We start from the raw sequence: 20,919 nt of genomic DNA on the forward strand, positions 1-20,919 counted from the left end.
TTAACGGTTTAAAGATTTTATGATATTATGTGCTAATAAAAGTGATGTCCCGTTTTCTGTTGCGACACGTTTTGATGGTTTACAAACTTCTTCAACGGAATTAATACAGTGTTGTAGACTTTTTAGCGGTAAAATAAAGAGACAGCAGGGAGGTAGAAACTGTTTCATGTTTCGCGTGCATAATTTTTCGAAATGGTAGCGATGTCATGAAATGAATTGGTAACTTGATGCACGATTTCGTTGATTGGGATATTTTCGCTGCGATTTCTATTTCTTTGCTGCAGAAGTTTGCCGGATGATTTGTCCCGACGGGGAAGCTTTCCTGCAAATAATACAAAACTTACCGACAACACTTTAAATAGCGCGCCTGTTATGTGGTTCTGGATTCAAGACTCGACGCTGCTACCACCGTGTGCGTGCTGGCTTGTTTTGGCCAAGATACTTTGCTCCGCAACCCATAACTCATGAGCTTTGGGTAAGAGGCGGATATAACCACTGTGCCACGGCGCCAGACGTTAAAGTAGAAACAATATGTAAATTCGAACTATTAGCTTAAAAAATAAATACCTTTCAATGCGTTCTTAATGTTACTACACTGCTGTAAAGTGGCAACAGCAGCGGCCTTAAAATGTTTGGAGTGTTTTGGTGGATAGTGATCGCTCATTTCTTGGATTGTGTTCATTTTGGTTGGGTCAATGGACAAATAACTTTGTTCAATAATTTGCTCCTGCCGTTTCGCCCATAGAGGAATTAGCAGCAAGACGAATGCGCTCAGCACCATCGGTGCTCCGGCGAAGTAAAAGGCAGCCATATAGCTCCCGCTTTGATCTCGGATGGCTCCTAAATGGGAAGCAACGATAAATGACTGAACGAAACAATGAATGAAACTTATTTTCTATCGCGTGGCAAGGCAATGACAGTCGTTATAAAGGTGGTTGTACACAGTATCCGGCATGCGAAGTCGTATGCAAACCCATTACCGAGTTCCGCATGCGGCAGCGAAATCCGGACAAAACAGACAAAACGGACGAATTCCGGATACTGCGTGTACAGCCACCTATACACGGGTATTCCGTTTAATACACCACGTGTTTTATTCGGAGACTTTTGTCGCTATACATCCCGTCGCTTCGTTTAAAATAGATTTCAATATTCGCTACCGTAATCAAAGAAATATATAAAGTTATTATTATTGTTATTATACCATTGACCAAGGGGCTTATACAGTTACCTGCAACAGGCGGTCCAAGAGAACTGAGCGAAATAACTGCTAATATGCAGCCCCATGCGACAGATAGTTGGTCAGCGCCCACAAGATCCAGTGTCATAACCGGTAACAAAATTTCAACCCCGCCGTCCAAGGTTCCGAACATAATGGCATATGCCAGTACGCCGTTTTGAGTGTACATGCTGGAAATAACGAGTTGATTAACACAGAAAAGTTCTCTTTGGTAAGTTTATGTAAACCAGTGGTCACCAATGGGTTGTCAGCCATAAACATTACCAAAAAAATAAACAATATCCTGGTCGTGTTTTAAACAATTAAAAACGGTCTATGGGAGTCATGAGGATACGGTTTTATAAGTCTTTGAATTTTTTTGTTTACTATCAAATGGGAAGGGAAAAGTGTCCTAACTTTCCCCACCCTACTATAAAATTGTATGTGTAGTTATAGATGTATTATGTATATCGTCGGCTGGGTTAGCAGGTAGTATGCAATACCTACTTATCGTGCTTTTAACATTCAACAACACTCTTTTAAGAGTCGTGAAGGCATAGTTATATAATTATGTACATAGAAGGGTAAGGACGATGGGAAACCTTTTCCTTTTATTCCTTCAATTTCTCGTCTAATTTGGTAGTAAACATACAACATTCAAAGAATTATAAAACCGTATCCTCACGACTCCCACTGTTAATTGTTATTCATAATCAGGATATTTGGATATTATGTGCTAAGGGTGTCCCGTCTCCCCCACCCTACTATATATTATTTTGTTGCTGCAAAATAGTTAGATAAAATAGATTAAAACATGGAGCAGTTCACCTTGGTTGAATGAGAGTTACGACTCCCATCATACAAGCACTGAACTGGGAGAGATACAAGCGGTTGATGTATCGCGAGTCGGCAAGCTTACCAGCTACCAATCTGCTAATAGTAGACGTTACACTCATGTATTGTAGCATAGAAGCGGCACGCGGACGACTGATACCGATGTCGCTGCAAAGTTTTATCTGAAACGTAATAAAAACAATATATTTATATGGTACAGTGGGGGAATATGGAACATACTTTTATATATTCTATATTCTCGTCCGATTTGGTAGTAAAGAAAAATATCAACGAATTATAAAGCCGTTTCCGCAAGATTCCCATACACCGTTTGTTAATTGTTTAAAACGCGATCAGGATGTTTGGATAATATATGTGCTATGGTTTTCCCATCTTACCCCACAGAAATATATAAAAATACACTATACGTTTTTTCTGTATTAATTAAAAAGAGGTCCATAAATACAAAAATATATCACTGCTTTAACAGGCCGACCGTCCTTCTGGCATAAAGTAAGGGTTAATGTATACGTTGCATAGAGTATGTAAACATGACGTAGTGATACGGCGGATTATTTTTTTTGTGAGGCCGAAAAACGACAGTCTTTATAACACGGAATTTTTTGTTTTGTACACCTCATTCTAGCTTACGAGTTACCAAGTATGTTACTTTGTGGGTGTGTTTTTTATGTATGGCTGACAACTTAGACAACTGTATCATGTATGTGTAATAGTTGCCACGTATCATGTATGTAACTGTATGTATCATTTTCATAAGGATCCACTGTGCTGTAACAATTGCCGTTAAATGAAGTAACATACATGGTAAATCGTAAGGTGGCACGAGGTGTTAAACCCGTGTGATATAACGACTGTCGTTTTCCGGCCACGCGAGAATAAATTAAGTTACATTCATTACAAGTGTCTTGTCCATAAAAAGCGTGTATAAAGCAATTAGTTGCAAATTCCACCGTTTATTATTCTGCAGCAACAAAATGTCGTCTTTAAGTGACAATTTACGGAAATGAAATGCTACGTGCCCAATTAATAACACAATAAGTATGATAGATTGGACAATGTAGTAAAAAGATCATCGGAAATTAAAAATGACAGTTTTCCCGTATCCGTTGCTTGTCGTTTTATATTGCATCTTCTAATATATGAGTTATTACCAACAGAAGTGTTATTGCGAGTATAATGTATTCAAACGTAAATTTCAATTTTCAGTATTATTATAATATAAAAGGTTGGGGGAAAGATGGGCCACCTTTAGCACATAATGTCCAAATACCTTTATCGTGTTTTAAACGATTAACAACGGTCTATAGGAGTCGGAAAGATACGATTTCACAAATGTTTTTGTTTACTACCAAATAAGGAAAGAAAACAATAGAATGAAAGATGTCCCGTCTTTCCCACCCTACTATACATACATATATTTTATACTAAGCTAATGTACATACACACATGACCTTCTCTGTTTCTTCAAAAATATTTAGTCCTGATTTTTTATTCAAACAGGAGAAATTTGGAGTTCATTAATTGCCAAAGTTTGTTCTCTATATGCTTATATTCATACACGTAAAACAGATTAACAAAACGTGCCCAAATTACTAGAGAATTACAAGTTTGCCATATAGTATTCTGAAAGTTCAGTATAATATGCTTTTACTAACATGGTAGAGTGGGGGAAGATGGGACACCTTTAGAACGTAATGTACAAACATCCTGGTCGTGTTTTATACAAAAAGAATTAACAACGGTCTATGGGAGTCGTGAGGATACGGTTTTATAATTCTTAAAATGTTCTTTATTTACTATACCAAATGTGATGAGAAAATAGAATAAAAGGTGTCCCATCTTCCCCCGCACCACTATACTAAAATTCAACTTTTGGAAGACGCGTAAGAATAAAATAGTTTTTTTCCAAAGTGTACAAAGCTTTCTAAGAACAAACGAGCAGAGCTTCGTTCTATTGAACCGTTGCGTCAGACTGGCACACGCAGAAGGTATAGCGTATAGGACGCTGGGTCACGTGCTTCCGGATGGCGGTAAAATAAAGCTGGAGTACAGAACAGTATAGTGTGCGTTTGTGCGCTCGACTCTAATTGTATTGTTACTTAGCCGTTTCGCAGGGCGGTTTCGCTAGTCGCTTGTTTTGTATATTAATCGGAAACGCACGCCACTTTTTAGATAAAAGCTCAAGCTCTGGTCTGTATATGACACAACTATCAGTTTGAGTTACAGAGAGTAGACAAGAATGTCTTTACCCGCTTACTTTAGTACAGTGCTGAATTTCGTTGATTTATAAGGTATGGACTTTATAGATTTAAAAGTTACAAAATAATACGCTTTTATGGTTTTACGCAACGTAAATTTGAAGTAGTAAACAAATAGGGCTATTAAACTACATTTGCATACTATGTATATACGTATGTACTTTTATCCTCTAAAGTGTTAGTTGCGGTGATACTGTAGTATGGTAATTTGAATATGAATTCGGGTTGTAGGTACAAGGAGTTAAAATACAACAGACATCGTGTGGTCAAAAACTTAGGCATAAAGCGTTATAACTGCGTTATTTCCTTACGTTCTGCGAAACAGCTGCGAGACGGCCGGTTCGGGAACCGGATAAGCATACAATCAATCACGTATCATGTTTCGATTAACGATGGATGCATGCTAGTGCTTGGTGGCTACGAATTTGGCCACAGTTAAGTTCCTCTAAGGAGGACACGCTTTGAAACGGCCACAAAAGCGGTAAATTTAAAGCGCCCAAAAAATGCCCCGAAATGGGAAACAGCTAGGCGGTTGAAATAGGGCCAAAATTATGTAACTGCCTTCAGCACCACGAGCTTTTTGGAATGTTAACGTTCATTACAGAAAGCGTGTGTGTGCTAAAGTTAGTGATCGCAACTTCAATTCATAAGTCTTGCTTACCATATGGACCCATGGTACTAGATAGCCGAGTTTGCATAAGCCCACTGCTAAGCACCAAACTAAAAACGCTTTGTTTTTCCACAGCGCAAGTTCCATAACGAGGCCCTTGGCAGGAGAAGACTGGATTCTTTCTTGTGTCGATCTGGGCGCGGCGCTAGGTTCGTTTAATGGTCTAAAAATCAGAGCGTTTAGTGTTTGCTACGCAGACTTTCTGTACTGTAATTTGAAACATTACAGAAAGCGTGTGTGTGCTAAAACTGCGCTTATTATCTTCTACGAACCTGTAAGTGGCTGCACAGAGAACAGTAGATAACGATCCGCCTCCTAGGACTTTTAATGCAACGCGCCAACCGTAGTTGGTGCTTAGGATATTGTATATGGGCGCGATCACCAGAGTTCCAAGCGAGCTGCCTGCTAGGCAAATTCCGCTCGCGAGTGCTCTCTTTGTGCTGTGATTTTAATGTGGATGTCAACCAATAAATAAATTACATTATCATTTATATTGTTGTCCTATAATATGTTCCATAGCATGATACGCGTAGCCGTAGGATCTCACCATTACAGAATAAAAATAACACATAACAAGGCAAATATTTCATATCATACCGTGAATGCAAAAAACAATAGATACTTAATGGCAATTTCTCAACCCAATGGACACTAATAGGTGGTCTAAATTGCAAAGAAACAAATTCCCACTATAATCCACATATACGTGGTGACCCGTAAACTGGCACGAGGTGTATAAAACAGAACACCAGTGTTATAATGACTGTACTTGCCCCGCCATGCAAGGATAAACTATAGTTAAATACGTGGTAACTTGTAAACTGGTACGAGGTGTATAAAACAGAACACCCATGTTTTATAACGACTGTCATTTTCCGGCCATGCGATGCAAATTTTACATCTACAACCCCAAAAAGACAAAGTAAAAATACTTGAAGTATCTTGTAACCATCACCGCCCCTTGCATGTAAGCGAGGCTGGTGCCAAACCCAAATCCGAACCCATACGTCAAGAATAAACTCTCAATAGAGGTAGCAAAGGAAGAAGCAAACAGAAACGTCGAAGCGATAACGATTCCAGCAAGGGTCACCTTTCGGCAGCCAAATCGGTTAGCTAACACTCCGCTTAGAGGGGCAAAAATGAGAATACAGCCAAAAGCAATTGACCCAATCCATGCTGAAAATAATAACGGGAAACGCATAAATTTTCTGTATAGGTTTGGTGCAATAGGAAAGTATAACATAATTTTATTATCTTTTCTGTCACATTAACGACGGTAAATACTAGCTAAAACTATAAGAGAAGGGACTTAACAGCAAATTAGAAGTCTTTAAAACAAGCTACGCCATGTATAAAATCTATAGTAGGGTGGGGTAAGATGGAAAATCTTTTTATTCTATTTTCTCGTCTTATTTCGTGGTAAACAAAGAACATTCAAGAATTATTAAACCGCATCCTAACGACTCCCACAGACCGTTGTAAAATGTTAAAAACATCATTAGAATAATTGGATATTATGTGCTAAAGGTAACCCGTCTTTCCCACCCTACCATATATAGAGAAGACAAAACATAAAACAAAAATACAACGATTTCCCTGTTAAAAAGTGTCACATTACCAGTATGTTAGCAGTAAAATCTATGTATATACCAAATATATCGACCTTACCTGTTTTTGAAAGTGAACCCTTGAACTCTGCGATCATATCTATATACAGAAGACTGAAGCAGTTATGGATTCCTATCACTACAATGTTTATAGTGAAAGCTGCAAAAGTAACTACCCAACCCCAACCACCATCTGGTACAGTAGCAGTTTGATGGCATTCTATATCATTAGATATTATTCCTTCTGGTTCTAAAATTGGCTCGCAAACTCCTGGGCAAATGGTTGCCCGTTCTGGCTCTGGGGTGTATGCTTTCGCATCTAAAAGTAAAATAGTAATGTAGGGTAAGATGGGAAACCGTTAGCACCTACATTTCCTGAATGTATTTTTTTTAAATAACAATGTTTTTTTTATGGGAAGGCTAGGGTTATATTATTCTCTATTCTGTATTTAAATATTTTTTGTTTACTACCAAGTATGACGAAAACAGAATGAACCTAAATCACGAATCGCTTAAATTATATCGCATTACATGTAACTAAATGCACTCTTAATTTAAATGATATTAAATACCTTGTTCTTCCATCGCTTCAAGCCAGCCCAAAAACCCAAAGCAAATTTCTAAAACATTTGCGCAAAAACGTCAATATATAGCAGTTGTCCAATCACAATCAGGTCTGTTTTGAAATAATCGATATGTAGTGACGTTTTTTGAAGTCGAAATTTCTGATCTTTTAGATTTATTGAATAAATGTAACTATTTAATTCCTACGCGGAGGTACAACGGCAGTCGCTATGGCACAGGTGTTCTGTTTCAAACATCTTGTGCCAGCTTACGTGATACCCTGTATATGTTACATTGTGGGCGACTTTTTTATTCATTGCTGGCCATTTGGAAAATTCATTATAACCACTGGATTGGATAAATTGCAGTTAAGTGTCATAACTAAGTACACATACATTCTTACCACTCTACCGGGACGTAAGTTACTTAATATCAGAATTTATTATGCATCATCAGATGTTATAGTTAAAGTATCGAGATAAAAACATATGAGGAGAGATTAGAAAAGTAATTTTAGTACGATTCATGACATTACGTACAAGCCAAATGCTTACTGATGAGTTAACAATTTTACAATTTAGTACTCTGTCTACGCATACGAAACGTTGACATATACAGTTGTTTTTTTTAAATAAGTAGTACATTAAACACTTACACACTGAAGGTTTAAATGGTTTGGAACATAGAATGTAACAGTACTAGCAAATCATAACATAAAAAGGTAAATTAGTTGAAAAACGGCATGTTTACTAATATTGTAGTACTTCTGTTACTAGGCATAATGTCTTGCCAAACGGCAGACGTAACATTGAAATAAAATTACTGTTATATTACAGAACAGCCTAAAAAGATTGGTTTTAATTTGAACAGATATTCGGATGCAAAAAAACATTTTTATACAAATCCAACAGAAAGGGTCATACACAATTGAACTTTACACTTGAATACGTGGTAATTTCCAATGAAAATTACATGTATTTCAGTTTAAAAAAAACACAGTAAATGTTTAATTTATTCAAGCAATACCACCACGCCAACTAACTCTTGATTACAACTTCGGGACTACAGCACTATCGGGGCTTATAACTAAGGCCAACATTTTTCCCGACAAATGATAGCAAAAACGTGAAGTCAACCTTTAATAACAGCAATAGGACGTAAACGAACAGCCTTTTTGCTGATTCCAGCTGCTTGGCAAGTGTTAACAACTTCTGTTACATCTTTATAAGATTCTGGAGCCTATAAAATATTTAAACCAACTCAAATATAAAATAGGCAAAAAAAAACTTTATTTCGAATGGTACAGTATATAATATTAAGTATAGCTGTATGGACAGATTTTGTTATAATTTAATAATGCTTAAAAATGTTGTTAGCTTATTACTTTATTTAAAAGCTTAAGCTTATGCTGTGTCACTTTAAAAGTACTGCAATACACTTTGGCTCTGCTTATTTGTATAAACACATAACAGCTGGTACAGGTATCATGTGTTTAACAACTATAACTGTAACTGTATTTTCACAATGTCACCACAGATTTTACTGAAAATTTGATCCTAGTAAAGAATCCACCGCCTACATTATCTGACTGCAAAATGAAACAACTAAAACCAACAAATAAAACCACTGAACTCGAACTACTAACCTCTCTAACCACTAATCCAGGACTACCAACTAACACTTTTCACCAGCTTAATATGTAACAGACTGAAAAATTCTTCACTAGTGCTGAAAATTTAAACAGTGAAACACAAATGCTAAAAGGACCTAAAAGAGTTTAGGAACCTCTAGTATTAATGAAAAAAAAACCAGCAATCTTAAATCTTAATGATGGAATATCATGCACCCACCTCTTCCATTACAAGTTTAGGTGATGCAACTCTGATTGAAATATTTTGATCTGTAAGTTTATCAAGGACTTCTTGAAAATCGAGTTTTCTTCGCGATTTTGCTCGAGATAATGCTCGGCCCTGTTATAGAACTCTATTATGAGATATGTGATTGCATATGTGTCAAATGTAGGGTAAATGAATGAATGTAACTTATTTACCTTCACACGTCCATGAAACGACAGCCGTTATAATAACACAGGTGTTTAGTTTCATGCACCTTGTGCCAGCTTACAAGTTACCATGTATGTAACTTTGTGGGTGATTATTTTGGGGAGATTTTTATTTTACTAACAGGTTATGCAGTCCTGAAATTTTTATATTGCATAAATCAGTATGCAGTACAATAAATAAGAAATGTACAGTTGTAATATATTATCAGCTTAATAAAAAAAAACATTATTTTTGCAATTAAGTAACATTTTACTACTAGGTACTTACTTTATAGGAAAGAAAAAATTATACCACAGCACTTACTGCCCCATGACAAGTTGTTCCAAATGTTTGTTCCATTCCTTGTTCAGTGCCAGTTAATACATAGCTACACGTTCCCATGGTGCCCCCAATTAATACTGGCTGGCCTGTGAGCTGGGATACAAAATAAAAAATGAATAGACAAATGTTTAAACTTATGATTTCCAAACTGGGGTTAACATTTTTAGGGGTCGCTGAGAGTATTTCAATTTTAAATAAAAAGCTATATCATAGCCTACTATTAACAGTAAAGGGTTGCGGAAAATTTGGGGAAATTTTTTGTCACTTCATAAAGTTAAAAAAGACTAAAATGTTAAGTTCCCTAATCTTTACACTTCAAAAAAAATACCTAAATAAAATTAAAAAATGAACATTTTTTACACTTTAATGAAAAGTAGTTAAATGAATTAAAAAACAACTAACTTTTAAATTTTAATAAAATAAAAAATGGCTAATTTTTACACTTTAAAAAAATACTTAAAAAAATAACAAAATGACCATTTTTTACACTTAAATAAAAAAATACCTAATTAAATTAAAAAATGAGGCAGTTACTTGATAATCCACAGGGATGAGAGGATGGTGAGGAGGAAATGCTCTCGTTGCCCCTTTCCTATGGACGAGGAGTCTCTTCTGCTTCCCATCTACCATATGCTCCTCAATCTTAGCGATGTTGTGAGACACGTCATAGATCATTTGCATGTCTAGGTCGTCAGGAGAACATTTAAACACTTTTCCAAACGCCTGGAAATAAGAAAATAGTGTAAGGCTTAGGCAACATACCTAGGGTGGCAGGGTGGGCAGGTCTACCCCCGAATTTCATGCACTGGATTAATTGGTAAATATCAGTATCAGGAACCAATAAGCTGGATTTTCTTCACAGTACAGTGTGTTAAACTATCCTTGCATCATTTACCCTTGCATGGCGGGGCAAGGACAGTGCTTATACCTTGGGTGTTCTGTTTTATACAATTCGTGCCCGCGAACAAGCTACCACTAATGTAACTTTGTGGGTGACTCTTTTTGAGGGAATTTTTTTAAGTTTATCTATAGCTGACGATTCGGACAACTAATTTGTGACCACTGGATTGGAGCTATTGTTAAACACGCCCACAACGGTAGCAGCGTCAAGACTTGAATCCATACCCTCTAGTTTAAATGAAGGCGCGATAACCATTGTGCCATATAGGCATAGTTATATTACTAAAAAGTGAGACTGCAGATCTGTAGTAGCCTACTAACTTGTCTTGTGAGAAATGTCATAGAGCTTCTATTAACCCACGCGTAATTCCCCGCTGCGCACATTCCTTTCAAGTAATTTTGGCCTTCCTGTGAACCAATATGAGCGCACGCCAATTGCCGATCGTTGACGATTATATTGTCGCGGTTCATTGCCTTTTCCATGGCAACCAATGCGTCTAGAAAAATTTATAAAAAAAATTCAAATTTTGTAAAATTTGTTATATATATATACACTTTTTTTAAATAGGTACACAAAATTTGTTATAGCTTGTGTCAGGTATACATTTCTGTAAAAAAATATTTAAAGTTAACAAGTATTAAAAAAGTTTTAACTATATTCTACCGGGCCATTGCTCTTGGTAAAAAAATGTTGTATACACATGTTCTATGTATAATAATGCAAAAAAAACGATGTTACAAAAATAATTTTTGAACTTGTAGTTGTACTTAACTGTGTAAATAGGGAAAGTTCTTCTTTTTTACCAGAAAACAAAAAATGTATTTAGCAGGCGCTGTGTTAAAGTGGTTTGCGCGGATGCCTGTAACCATTAGGTAATGGGTTCAAGGCTTGACGCTGCTACCATTGTGAGTGTATGTGTCCTTCGGCAAGACACTTTTTGGCAATTGCTTCAACCAAGTGGTCACTAATAGGTTGTCCAAATTATCTGGCATGAGGTGTATAAAACAGAACACCCGTGTTATAACGACTGCTATTTTCCGGCCACGCAAGGATAAAGTAAGTTACATTTTATCAATTTGAGAAAATTGGAATTTTTTTAGACAAACTTCAACTTGCCTGTAGCAACTTGGTGACCAAGTCCTCTGCTGCCACAATGTATCATCACACATACTTGACCTTTGTATTCCAAACCCATCTTATTTGCTGCGTATTTATCAAATATTTCATCCACCACTTGAATCTCAGCGTAATGGTTTCCAGCACCCAGGGTGCCAAGCTGTAAGAAGGGTGGTAAAAAAATTAAAGAAAATTTAAATAAAAAGAAATAAATGCAAAAAATAAATAAAATGCAAAAAAAAGAATTAAATGTAAAAGGGAAGTACATGAAAATAAATGGACGTTAGGAGACCCACAATAAGGGAAAAGTTGGTCCCTTTATCTAGCCAACACATTGAAATCATACATAGTGGCTCAGCCAGAAAAAAATTAAGGTAAAATTTTTAATTAAAAAATTATTTTTTAAGGGGAGGTTGTGACCCTCGAAAAACCCCGGCTGCGCTTCTGATCATTTAATTGATGATATCCACCTGTGGAAGTCCTCTTTTCTTTGCTCTCGCGGACACTTTACTTGGCTCGGCTTGCAACATCCTTCCGTATTCCTCACAATGCTCTTTGTCCTCCGCCCACGCATATCCTTCTCGCAACGACCAGTCCATACCCATCTCCAAAGCTTCTTCTAAATCCCTGAAAAATTAGTTTTACTTCTATTTTATTCTATTTAACGTGGGTGAGGTCCTTGTCTTTAAGATATAGGCCAAAGAATGTGAATCGCTTTATCCTCGCATGGTGTGAAAACGACAGTTGGTATATCATGAGTGTTCTGAAACATAATATATAATAACTAGAAAACTTTTGAAAAATTAGACCTGCACAAAAAAAGATGTCATTTTACTTTGGGGTTTGGTCTCTAAATGTTCAAATTTAGAATAAGTCGTACTTTGCGCCCATGGAAATGACAGTATGACATCTTAGATTAACTGAAAAAACTTTTGATTAAAAGTTGTCGTATTACTTTTTGGGCTTTAGTTCTTGATATACAAGAATAAGTCTTACTTTGCCCCCATAGGAATGACACCTTTAGATCCAACACCAACAGGAATATGATCAAATAATGACTGGCAGAGGATTTCTTTCACAGGGTTCACATCAGTTTCGCTCAAATTAGTTCTTAAAAGTCGTACACCACAATTGATGTCAAAACCTATGGAAAGAAACATAATATTATAAAAAAATAAAATTAATAAAAATAAAATTTTGAAACATGAAATTGATGTTTACGTTTGTTCTATTCTATGTGGGTGAGGTCCTTCAGGGACCTGCGCCAGATGTGATCCATTACCTTAACAATCAGGCTAAGAATGCACATTACAGAATAATTAGGTATTCTAGGATATCCTATTCTAGGATATCCTAGAATACTTTATTTCGAATCTAGAATTCCGAATCTAGAATTTCGAATCTTTTTATATTTATAGGAAAAAATAATTTTACCCACAAAAGTCAGTTTATTGACTCTTTCATAGCAGCGTTGTTGGATCATGAGCTGTAAAATGATCAAAAATTGTACTATTGGGTAGTTTTTGCGTCATGAAACGTATAGCAGGCTATGAAAAGACGTTACGAAACGTTTACTCTCGAAAGTCCCACAAACACAAAAATATTTTTTTTCAAAATTAATAAGTTTCAAAAATTGTTAATATAGTATATGAGATGACGTGTGATTAAGTCATTAAACAAAATGTCGAATCCCGTAATTAGATTCAAATACAAAAAGATTCGAATCTCACGGATTCGAAATTCTGTTATGTGCATCCCTAAATCAGGCTTAACCAGAGCAATGACAATGATGTATGTATAAGTCTAATATAGCTTTTGCCAAAACATATAACGATAACCCTGAATGGAATAGATGGTCAAAAATGTTGTCTTATATTCATAAAAAATGGCATGTTCTGTTTCATACACCTCATACCAGTTAACGTGTTACCACATATGTAACTTTGTAAGTGTGTTAATTTTGTATGGCTGACAAGTAGTTTTGTCTAGATATGGGTCCTATTTTTTTTATAAATTATCTAACACTGTTGGCATTAAGACCTACCTACTCCACCAGGTGAAATAATAGCTTGAGGGTCATCCATGTCAAATGCCGCCATGTTTCCGATAGCGAAACCATAACCTGAGTGGATGTCAGGCAGACCAATGGAGCTCTAAAAAGTTTTAAAAAAACAATAAAGAAAATATAAGTAAAAGTTGAAGTGAAAATTAAAAATAAAATCCTGACAGATTTCATCTTGCTATTAGTATTGGCTGTCTATAAGAACAAGCAGAACCAAAGTATATTGCACTGGCCATTCAATAATGAGGTACCAATGAATGTATGACAGCTATGGCATATAGGTGTAACTGTATTTCTCTCTTCACCACAGATTTTTACTAAAACTATAAAACTGCGACATCTATACTAAGTGGAAGTGGTGCAGCCAGGTAAGTTTTCGGTTCTCAAGCGAAAAGCCCCCAACTAAAAACGTTTTTTAACCACTTCACTTATTTCTGGCTGTGCGACTGTCTATGCCAATTCATTATCATAAATTTTCTAACTATATGTCAATTTTTACCTTAACAATACCAGGCAGGGCAGCAACATTAGCAATCTGTTTTACTCCTGGTAAAAATCCACCCGTGGAACCCTGGCACGAATGACGAAGCTCTTCCAACATTAAGTTTTCTAGATGTTTGTTTACGAAAAACTCTCCTTCAACCTGGAAAGGAAATTTTTTTAAATAATTGGAAATCCATAGGCCGGTACTATCTGCAGGATTTGATTTAAAAAACTAACCTTCATGTTCGGCACAAAACCTTTGGCAATTTTCCAGCTGTATGGAGTTTGGCGGTGCAAGAACTCCATTTCTTCATCAAATGTTCGTGGCATCTTATTTGATGTTAAATTCGCTTGTTATGGGATAGAACTACGAGTACGACGCTGTGTAGACGATCAAATGAAATTAAATACCGCCCGCTTGATTTAAAGGCCACGAACAATTGTAGTAAGACTGGTGCAACTGTAAACATTGTGATTACACCACCACATGTAAGGGACCATATAAAAGGGGCGGTCCGCCATGTTTGGTCTATATTTGCTGTCGTTTTGGTGCTGCAAAATGTATAAATAAAATTTAACTTTATCATTTTGTATAAGAATACTTTTTATTAATGATAAACAAATTATATATATACATTTTGCAATAAACCTAACGAAATACATTCTGTCAAAAACATGTTCTCAACTAATTTTTAATCATTTTTTCTGGGACTTCCCCGTTAGCAGGGGGATAGTTTTTCCTTTTTATAGTCTTGTTTTTGGTTGGCATAGACTTGAATAAAAATGTTAAGGATTGAATCTTCTGATGTTATTCCTGCACGCATTGATAGCTCTAATCAAGACGCATTTCAGGGACGTAACTTTACCCTGGTGAAACCGAGGTAATACTCTTATGTTAGTACATTATATAGCGTGCAAATACTGGCAATAAAAAGTTAGCTAATTCCTAATTCAGTTCCTCTGATGTCAAGTGTTATTAAATATATCTCCTATTTAACAGTTACATTATTTTGGTGCTAGTGATGGATCTTTCCCACAACATTATTTGCTAACCACTAACCCCTATAACCACTAACCCCAATAACCATTAACCCCTAACCACCAACCTGTAACACTTTTCACCAGCCTATTCTGCTATCTACCGGAGGATTCTTCACTGCTGCCAATTTACCTTCCTTCCTTTTGTTTTTTAATAGATAAATACAAATTTATGTTATTTTTCCGCACAGATGGGTTGATGATAGCCAAGCAAGTTCTTGCAAGTTGTGTCATAACAAGTTCAATCAAATCAGAAGACGCCATCATTGCAGGTATATTTAAAGGAGCTATTGTTTTTGAATATGCCAAATGTGGCCTAAATCCTAAGTCCTCACCTATATATAGAAATGTAATTATTTTACTTTAAATGTGAATTATCAAATATATATATGTTTTACAACTTTATTTATATTTCTGTTGCTCAACCACCTTTAGCTTATTATAGTACTGTGTGGTAAGATGGAACTTACAAACAAATAACAACGGTCTATGGGAGTCACGAGGATACAGTTTTATAATACTTTGAATGCTTTTTTGTTTACTACAATATGGGATGAGAAATTCTAATGAAAAAGTGTCCCATTTTCCCCTACCCTACTATATTACCAACTACGTAAGATTTTAACATGTTCAGGTCCTGTGGTCTTGTCTTATGCAACAAATGTTGTTCTGAGAAGCTACCACTTCCACAGTTTGGATCCCAATTAGCTGACCGTGTGTGTTCTGCATGTTTTCCAATAGCATCATGTGTTACTATGTCTTATTCACCGCAGCAGGTAAGAATTTATAAAAAAAAATTATGGCAGAGTACAAACATTAAAAAAAAGTTATATATATTTCTAAAATTTAACAGCAGAATACAAAAATTTTACTTACATTATTATCACATACGCCTTTTACAAATGCAGGAATAGTTTGAGCTGAGGTGTTGCATCAGTAATAGCTAAATCATTGGTTATTTAACACTATTGCCGTAACCATAGACCAGAGAAATAAAGTAAAACTAAACTAATGAATATCGGTATATATTATTTCTGGGTTTAGGGCTGTATACTTCTAGTTTTAGTGCCAGACCTAGCACTTTTGCAAATTTAATGTTTTTATTGTGTTTTTTTTTAAGCTGAAAATCAGACAACGCTGTTAAAGTTTTACATTTACAAAGTTACTTCAAACCTTTTTGCATAAAATTGACTATAAAATAACTTTTGCTGGAATTTTTGTTCTTTACAGATTACCTGATAATTATATATTTATTTATTTTTTGAGGAATTTCGACTCCAAGCAGCGCTCTCTCTTTCCACCTTGTGTCGGGACAAACCAGCACCAGTTGTGGCTCTAGGTGGCGCTCACATGCTCGTCAACTTAGCAAAGTTAACTCAGCATTCGAATGTAGATATAATGGTATGTAATTATGTATATCACATCATAGCACAGTGGTTAGCAAGTATGCCTAGAACCTAGAGGTTATTGGCAAGGCTAGTCACTACTACTATTTCAGCCCTACATGTATTTTAGCATTATAAATGTATGAATGAATGTAGCTTCTATAAATGTAAAAATATATGTAATTTATTAACCCTCATGTGCCGTGGCAACAGCAGTCTTTATAACACGGTTGTTCTGTTTCATACAGTGCCAAAGATGTATTGGAAAATAGTTTGGACCAATAGTTCTAAAAACTTTTTTCTTCTAGTAGGCTATGAGAACTTTAGCAGAGAAAAATCAGTTAACCATTTTTTCCCAAGAGTATTTTGTTATAAATGCATAAACACAGACAATTTTTACTAAATATCGCAATAAAAGCAAAATGCAAAAAATGATAACAATAAAACTTTTATTGTTATTTCTGACAGTATTTTTATTTTTCTAGGCTCATATATCATCTGCCATACACACACTACTAATGCATACTGACTTGGTGGAATGGTTTGTTTCTATTGGTGTTTTAAATGCCCTCTCTGTAATGCTGGGTGTACCTTCCTCTGCTGTTGCATTGAAACAGTACACTGTACTAACAGAGAGTCTAAACTCACTGAGAACCATCGCAAAGGCAAATGATTCACTTAAATTGAAAGGTACATTAAGTAAACAAATAATTTTTTTTTCCCTTGGTCTTAATAACGAAGATCGAAAAAATTTACTGAAGTGAAAATACCTTAACTTATCTTAAGTATTTTTTCTAAATATCCAATGTCCAATAAATTCAGTTATAAAGAGTAGATCACAATCACACAGAACAAATACTACAAAAATATGTACTTCAATTTAACCTATGTGTTTATTCACATATTGTAAAAAAAAACATAAAAAAATCCTCTTTTACTTATAGTTGCAGAAAATGCCTGTTTGTCTGCATCCCTACAGCTCTGCTCGCGGCAGGACCCCAGCATTTCATTAGTTGCTGCAACAGTTGTATCACTGATTGCGCAATACCAACCAACCCATGGCCACATCTTAGCAGTTCCAAACGTCCTGCGAACCATTATACTGAAGATTTCAAACTCAGAAGAGGAACAGGTGAATTTTATAACCCAAATTATGGTGAAAAAAATAGTGATATGTATATAAGCGCATGTGTTACACTTTCAGCGTGAGTTTATACCATGTTATCAGTCTTGACAGATTTTTTTAACCTTGTGCAGATTACAGAGCAAATGCTAAAAATATTGGAAGTTTTGTCTAAAGGAAATGATGAAATAAAGCACAGGTAATTAGGGGTTTATTTTTATTAATAAATGTAACTTATTCATTCTGGCCTAATGGGACAACTTTTTTTAATAAATGTATATTCATTTAAACAACCCCTAAATGGCCACTGTGTTGAAGCATTTGCAGTAAGAGTCTTGCCCAAGAATATGTGAGCTAACCATTGTGCCTACAATGTCATACTATTGTAAAATTGTAATTTTTTTTGGTTAAATGTGTTTATATTTATTCATTGCACCTTAAGGCAGGGTTTTACTTGACTTTTTTAGTGCTGTGGCAATGTTGGTTAGCGTGTCTGCCTCAAACCCAGAGGTAATGGGTTCAAGGCTCTTCGCTGCTATTATTGTGGGCGTTGTTGTGGGTGCCTTTGACAAGACACTTAAACTGAAATTGCTTCAACCCAGTGGTCACAAATGGGTTGTCTATATTGTCAGCAATCAGTCATAAAAACTACATATATCTATATTAAAACTTATTTTGTTGAAATAGCATTACATCAGAGGATGCTGCATGTGGAAGCCTGCTGGCTAAAGTGTTTCAAACGAACCCGAAAAATCTTCAAATTTATGTGAACACAGCTAGCACTGTGGGGAATCTTGCAACAAACAGTATTGACCAGGTTGGTAGTGTAATTTGTAGTATTGACAATGTTGGCAGTATTGAAAGTGTTAGCAGTAAAGTGGTAGTATTGACACTGTTCAAAGTGCAGTTGGTAGTATTGACAAGGTTGGCAGTGCAATTATTAGTATTGACAAGGTTGGCAGTGCAATTATTAGTGTTGAAAGTGTTAGCAGTGCAATTGGTAATATTGGCAGAGTTACAGGTGGTATTGACTAAATTTATAATTTTTTTTTCATTTAAATAAATGTAAATATGCTTTTAACTGTAAGCAAGTTTCAACAACTGTTGTTTTGTTGCTATATTATGTCTTTTCTTTTACCTTTTTTAATTTTCTTAATCTAAGAGACAAATAAAGTTTTTATTGTTTTTATTCCTAATTTTATAGGTGTTGCTACAATCTAGCTTTAATGCAGTACTGAGTGCATTGAACAGAAGTTTTCCTAACTATGTAACTTATGAGCTTATCAGAGCTGCTGCAAATTTTGCTTATCATCAATGCAACTCACAATTTCTGGTTTGTACTGACTGACTGGAATATGAAATACTTTGTTTATATATATATAGTTTTTACAGGCTACAGAGTATATATGTATGGGTACTTATAAATAAATGTAATTTACTTTATCTTTGCGTGGCTGGAAAAGCTGATAGATGTTTTGCCAAATGATGCATATGCCCACATCGGTGGCAGTGATGAGCCTTCAACTCCTAACCCTTGGGTTAGAGGCAGGCGTGTTAACCACTGTGTCACAGTGACAGATTTTGTATTACAAAACTCTTAACAATGTAGTATTACTATATACCCTCACAATTTGTGCGCATGTTCCAAAGCATGTTTACACATACTGTACAACAGCTAAAATGTTACAAATTACAATAATTTTTGGTCAGGTAATTAATGCTCCAACCCAGTGGTCATTAATGGGTTGTCTAAATTATTAACCTCACAAAAAAATCCCCCAAAATATAATCACCCACAAAGTAACATACTTGCCGACACGTAAGCTAGCACTAGGTGTATAAACCAGAACACCTGTGTTCTAATGACTGTCGTTTTTTGCCCGCGCGAGAATAAGGTAAGTTACATTCATTCATTTAATTTGAAATTATTTAAAAAGATTCATTTTTTGTATTATTTTAAATCTGTAAATTTCAGATCCAAAACTTCAGTACTGTTGTAAAGTTGTTAAACCATAGCAATGCCTCGATACAAAATGAAACTTTTCGCTGTCTTTTTAACTTGTTTTCAAACCGAAGCATGGACACCATTCAGTTATTAAGCAGGTACAGTTTGACATATAGATTTAGTTGGTTTTAACATCTTAAAATAAATTTAAAGTATATATATATACTTAATGTTTGGTGTAAATTAGCGTAAGTTTTATGTATTTCTTGTAATTCGAAAATGTAATTAACCTTAGCAAGAAGAGAATGAAAGTAGCCAAAAAACAATTGCCTTTAAAACTAACTTTTGATAAAAAAGCTTATTTTTAAAAATTTATTAATAAAAAAATGTGACCGTTTTAACAATAATGTGTAGAGCTAATATTTTCCTTTAAAATTGTCAGTTAATAGTTTAAACAATTTTTTCCAAAATACGCCAATTTCACTAACAATAAAATAGTCTTTTTCCAATATTCAAATACATTTTGCTTAATACAAGAACCCACCCATAGAAATGGGGTGGAAAGTTTTCTAACCAGATTTTCTGAGCAAAGCGCTTTAATGGAAAACACCAAGAATTTTCTGAACTCCACAAAGTCCAACTATGCATAGAGGAATGGTAGTCTGTACAAAATATTTCCTAATTTGTTTTTATCATAATAATTTAGTATTACAAACGCAATTTTAAATCAATGCTGCAATTTTATTTGATATTTTTTAAATTGTAGGGTGGGAAAAGATGGGACACCTTTTTGTTCTATTTTCTCGCCTCATTTGATAGTAAACAAAGAATATTCAGAGAATCATTAAACCGTATCCTCACGGCTCCCATAAACTGTTGTTAAATGTTTGAACCACGATCCAGATATTTGTATATTATGTGATTCAGGTGTCCCATTTTCCCCCCAGTACTATACTAACAGTAGCAAAAGAGCAGTCGTTTTTGTTACAATTTTTTTCCAGTGCAATATAGTGTTTTTTAAATAAATGTGCAATTAATTTTTCTATTTTTCATGCCTTTGAAGGGTGTTTTATTTGCTGGTTATCGCCAAACGTCATACCTATATTTCTGTGAATAAAACGATCATTCATGACAAAAACAATACTGGCTCCTGGCAGCTGGACAAAATCAATTTGAAGTTTTCTGTTCTATGTCACTTATTTGTCCTCTCGTGACGGAAAACCTTTATGGTTGATGTGTCGCCGACTTCCAAATCATGTTGTATACTTGTGTATTTTTGAATTTTTAGCAATTCGTTCGTGATTGAGGT

General features: G+C 35.2%; 3 protein-coding genes and 1 long non-coding RNA gene across 4 annotated transcripts; 2 read left to right on the forward strand and 2 right to left on the reverse strand.

The window, feature by feature from the left end:
• Nucleotides 1–148: 148 nt before the first annotated feature.
• Nucleotides 149–7,322, reverse strand: LOC149727065 (monocarboxylate transporter 10-like). Its single transcript, XM_089890460.1, has 9 exons — nucleotides 7,182–7,322; nucleotides 6,671–6,928; nucleotides 5,935–6,178; nucleotides 5,275–5,442; nucleotides 4,994–5,165; nucleotides 2,048–2,235; nucleotides 1,232–1,410; nucleotides 568–840; nucleotides 149–322 (listed from the first exon to the last, which is right to left on the reverse strand). The coding sequence occupies exons 1-9, from the start codon at nucleotides 7,192–7,194 to the stop codon at nucleotides 165–167; spliced, it is 1,653 nt and encodes a 550-aa protein (XP_089746586.1). The 5' UTR covers nucleotides 7,195–7,322; the 3' UTR covers nucleotides 149–164.
• On the forward strand, nucleotides 4,132–7,931 carry LOC149727066 (uncharacterized). Its single transcript, XR_016386256.1, has 2 exons — nucleotides 4,132–4,365; nucleotides 5,078–7,931. It is a non-coding gene; the product is annotated as an uncharacterized LOC149727066 (long non-coding RNA).
• LOC149727067 (RNA-splicing ligase RTCB-like) lies at nucleotides 7,669–14,615 on the reverse strand. The gene is made up of 11 exons (XM_089890461.1): nucleotides 14,357–14,615; nucleotides 14,136–14,279; nucleotides 13,619–13,727; nucleotides 12,571–12,718; nucleotides 12,045–12,201; nucleotides 11,575–11,734; nucleotides 10,779–10,954; nucleotides 10,092–10,280; nucleotides 9,540–9,650; nucleotides 9,024–9,143; nucleotides 7,669–8,412 (listed from the first exon to the last, which is right to left on the reverse strand). Exons 1-11 carry the CDS (start codon nucleotides 14,447–14,449, stop codon nucleotides 8,305–8,307), a joined length of 1,515 nt encoding a protein of 504 aa, XP_089746587.1. The 5' UTR covers nucleotides 14,450–14,615; the 3' UTR covers nucleotides 7,669–8,304.
• Nucleotides 14,616–14,821: 206 nt separating this feature from the next.
• LOC149727068 (uncharacterized) lies at nucleotides 14,822–20,751 on the forward strand. The gene is made up of 11 exons (XM_089890462.1): nucleotides 14,822–15,000; nucleotides 15,349–15,429; nucleotides 15,792–15,933; nucleotides 16,424–16,558; nucleotides 17,028–17,232; nucleotides 17,487–17,674; nucleotides 17,800–17,864; nucleotides 18,353–18,482; nucleotides 18,870–18,998; nucleotides 19,641–19,768; nucleotides 20,161–20,751. The coding sequence occupies exons 1-11, from the start codon at nucleotides 14,903–14,905 to the stop codon at nucleotides 20,258–20,260; spliced, it is 1,401 nt and encodes a 466-aa protein (XP_089746588.1). The 5' UTR covers nucleotides 14,822–14,902; the 3' UTR covers nucleotides 20,261–20,751.
• The last annotated feature ends 168 nt before the right edge of the window (nucleotides 20,752–20,919 follow it).

Source organism: Ciona robusta, chromosome 12 (genome assembly GCF_009617815.1).
Source record: "Ciona robusta chromosome 12, ASM961781v2".
NCBI classification, from domain to species: Eukaryota; Metazoa; Chordata; class Ascidiacea; order Phlebobranchia; family Cionidae; genus Ciona; species Ciona robusta.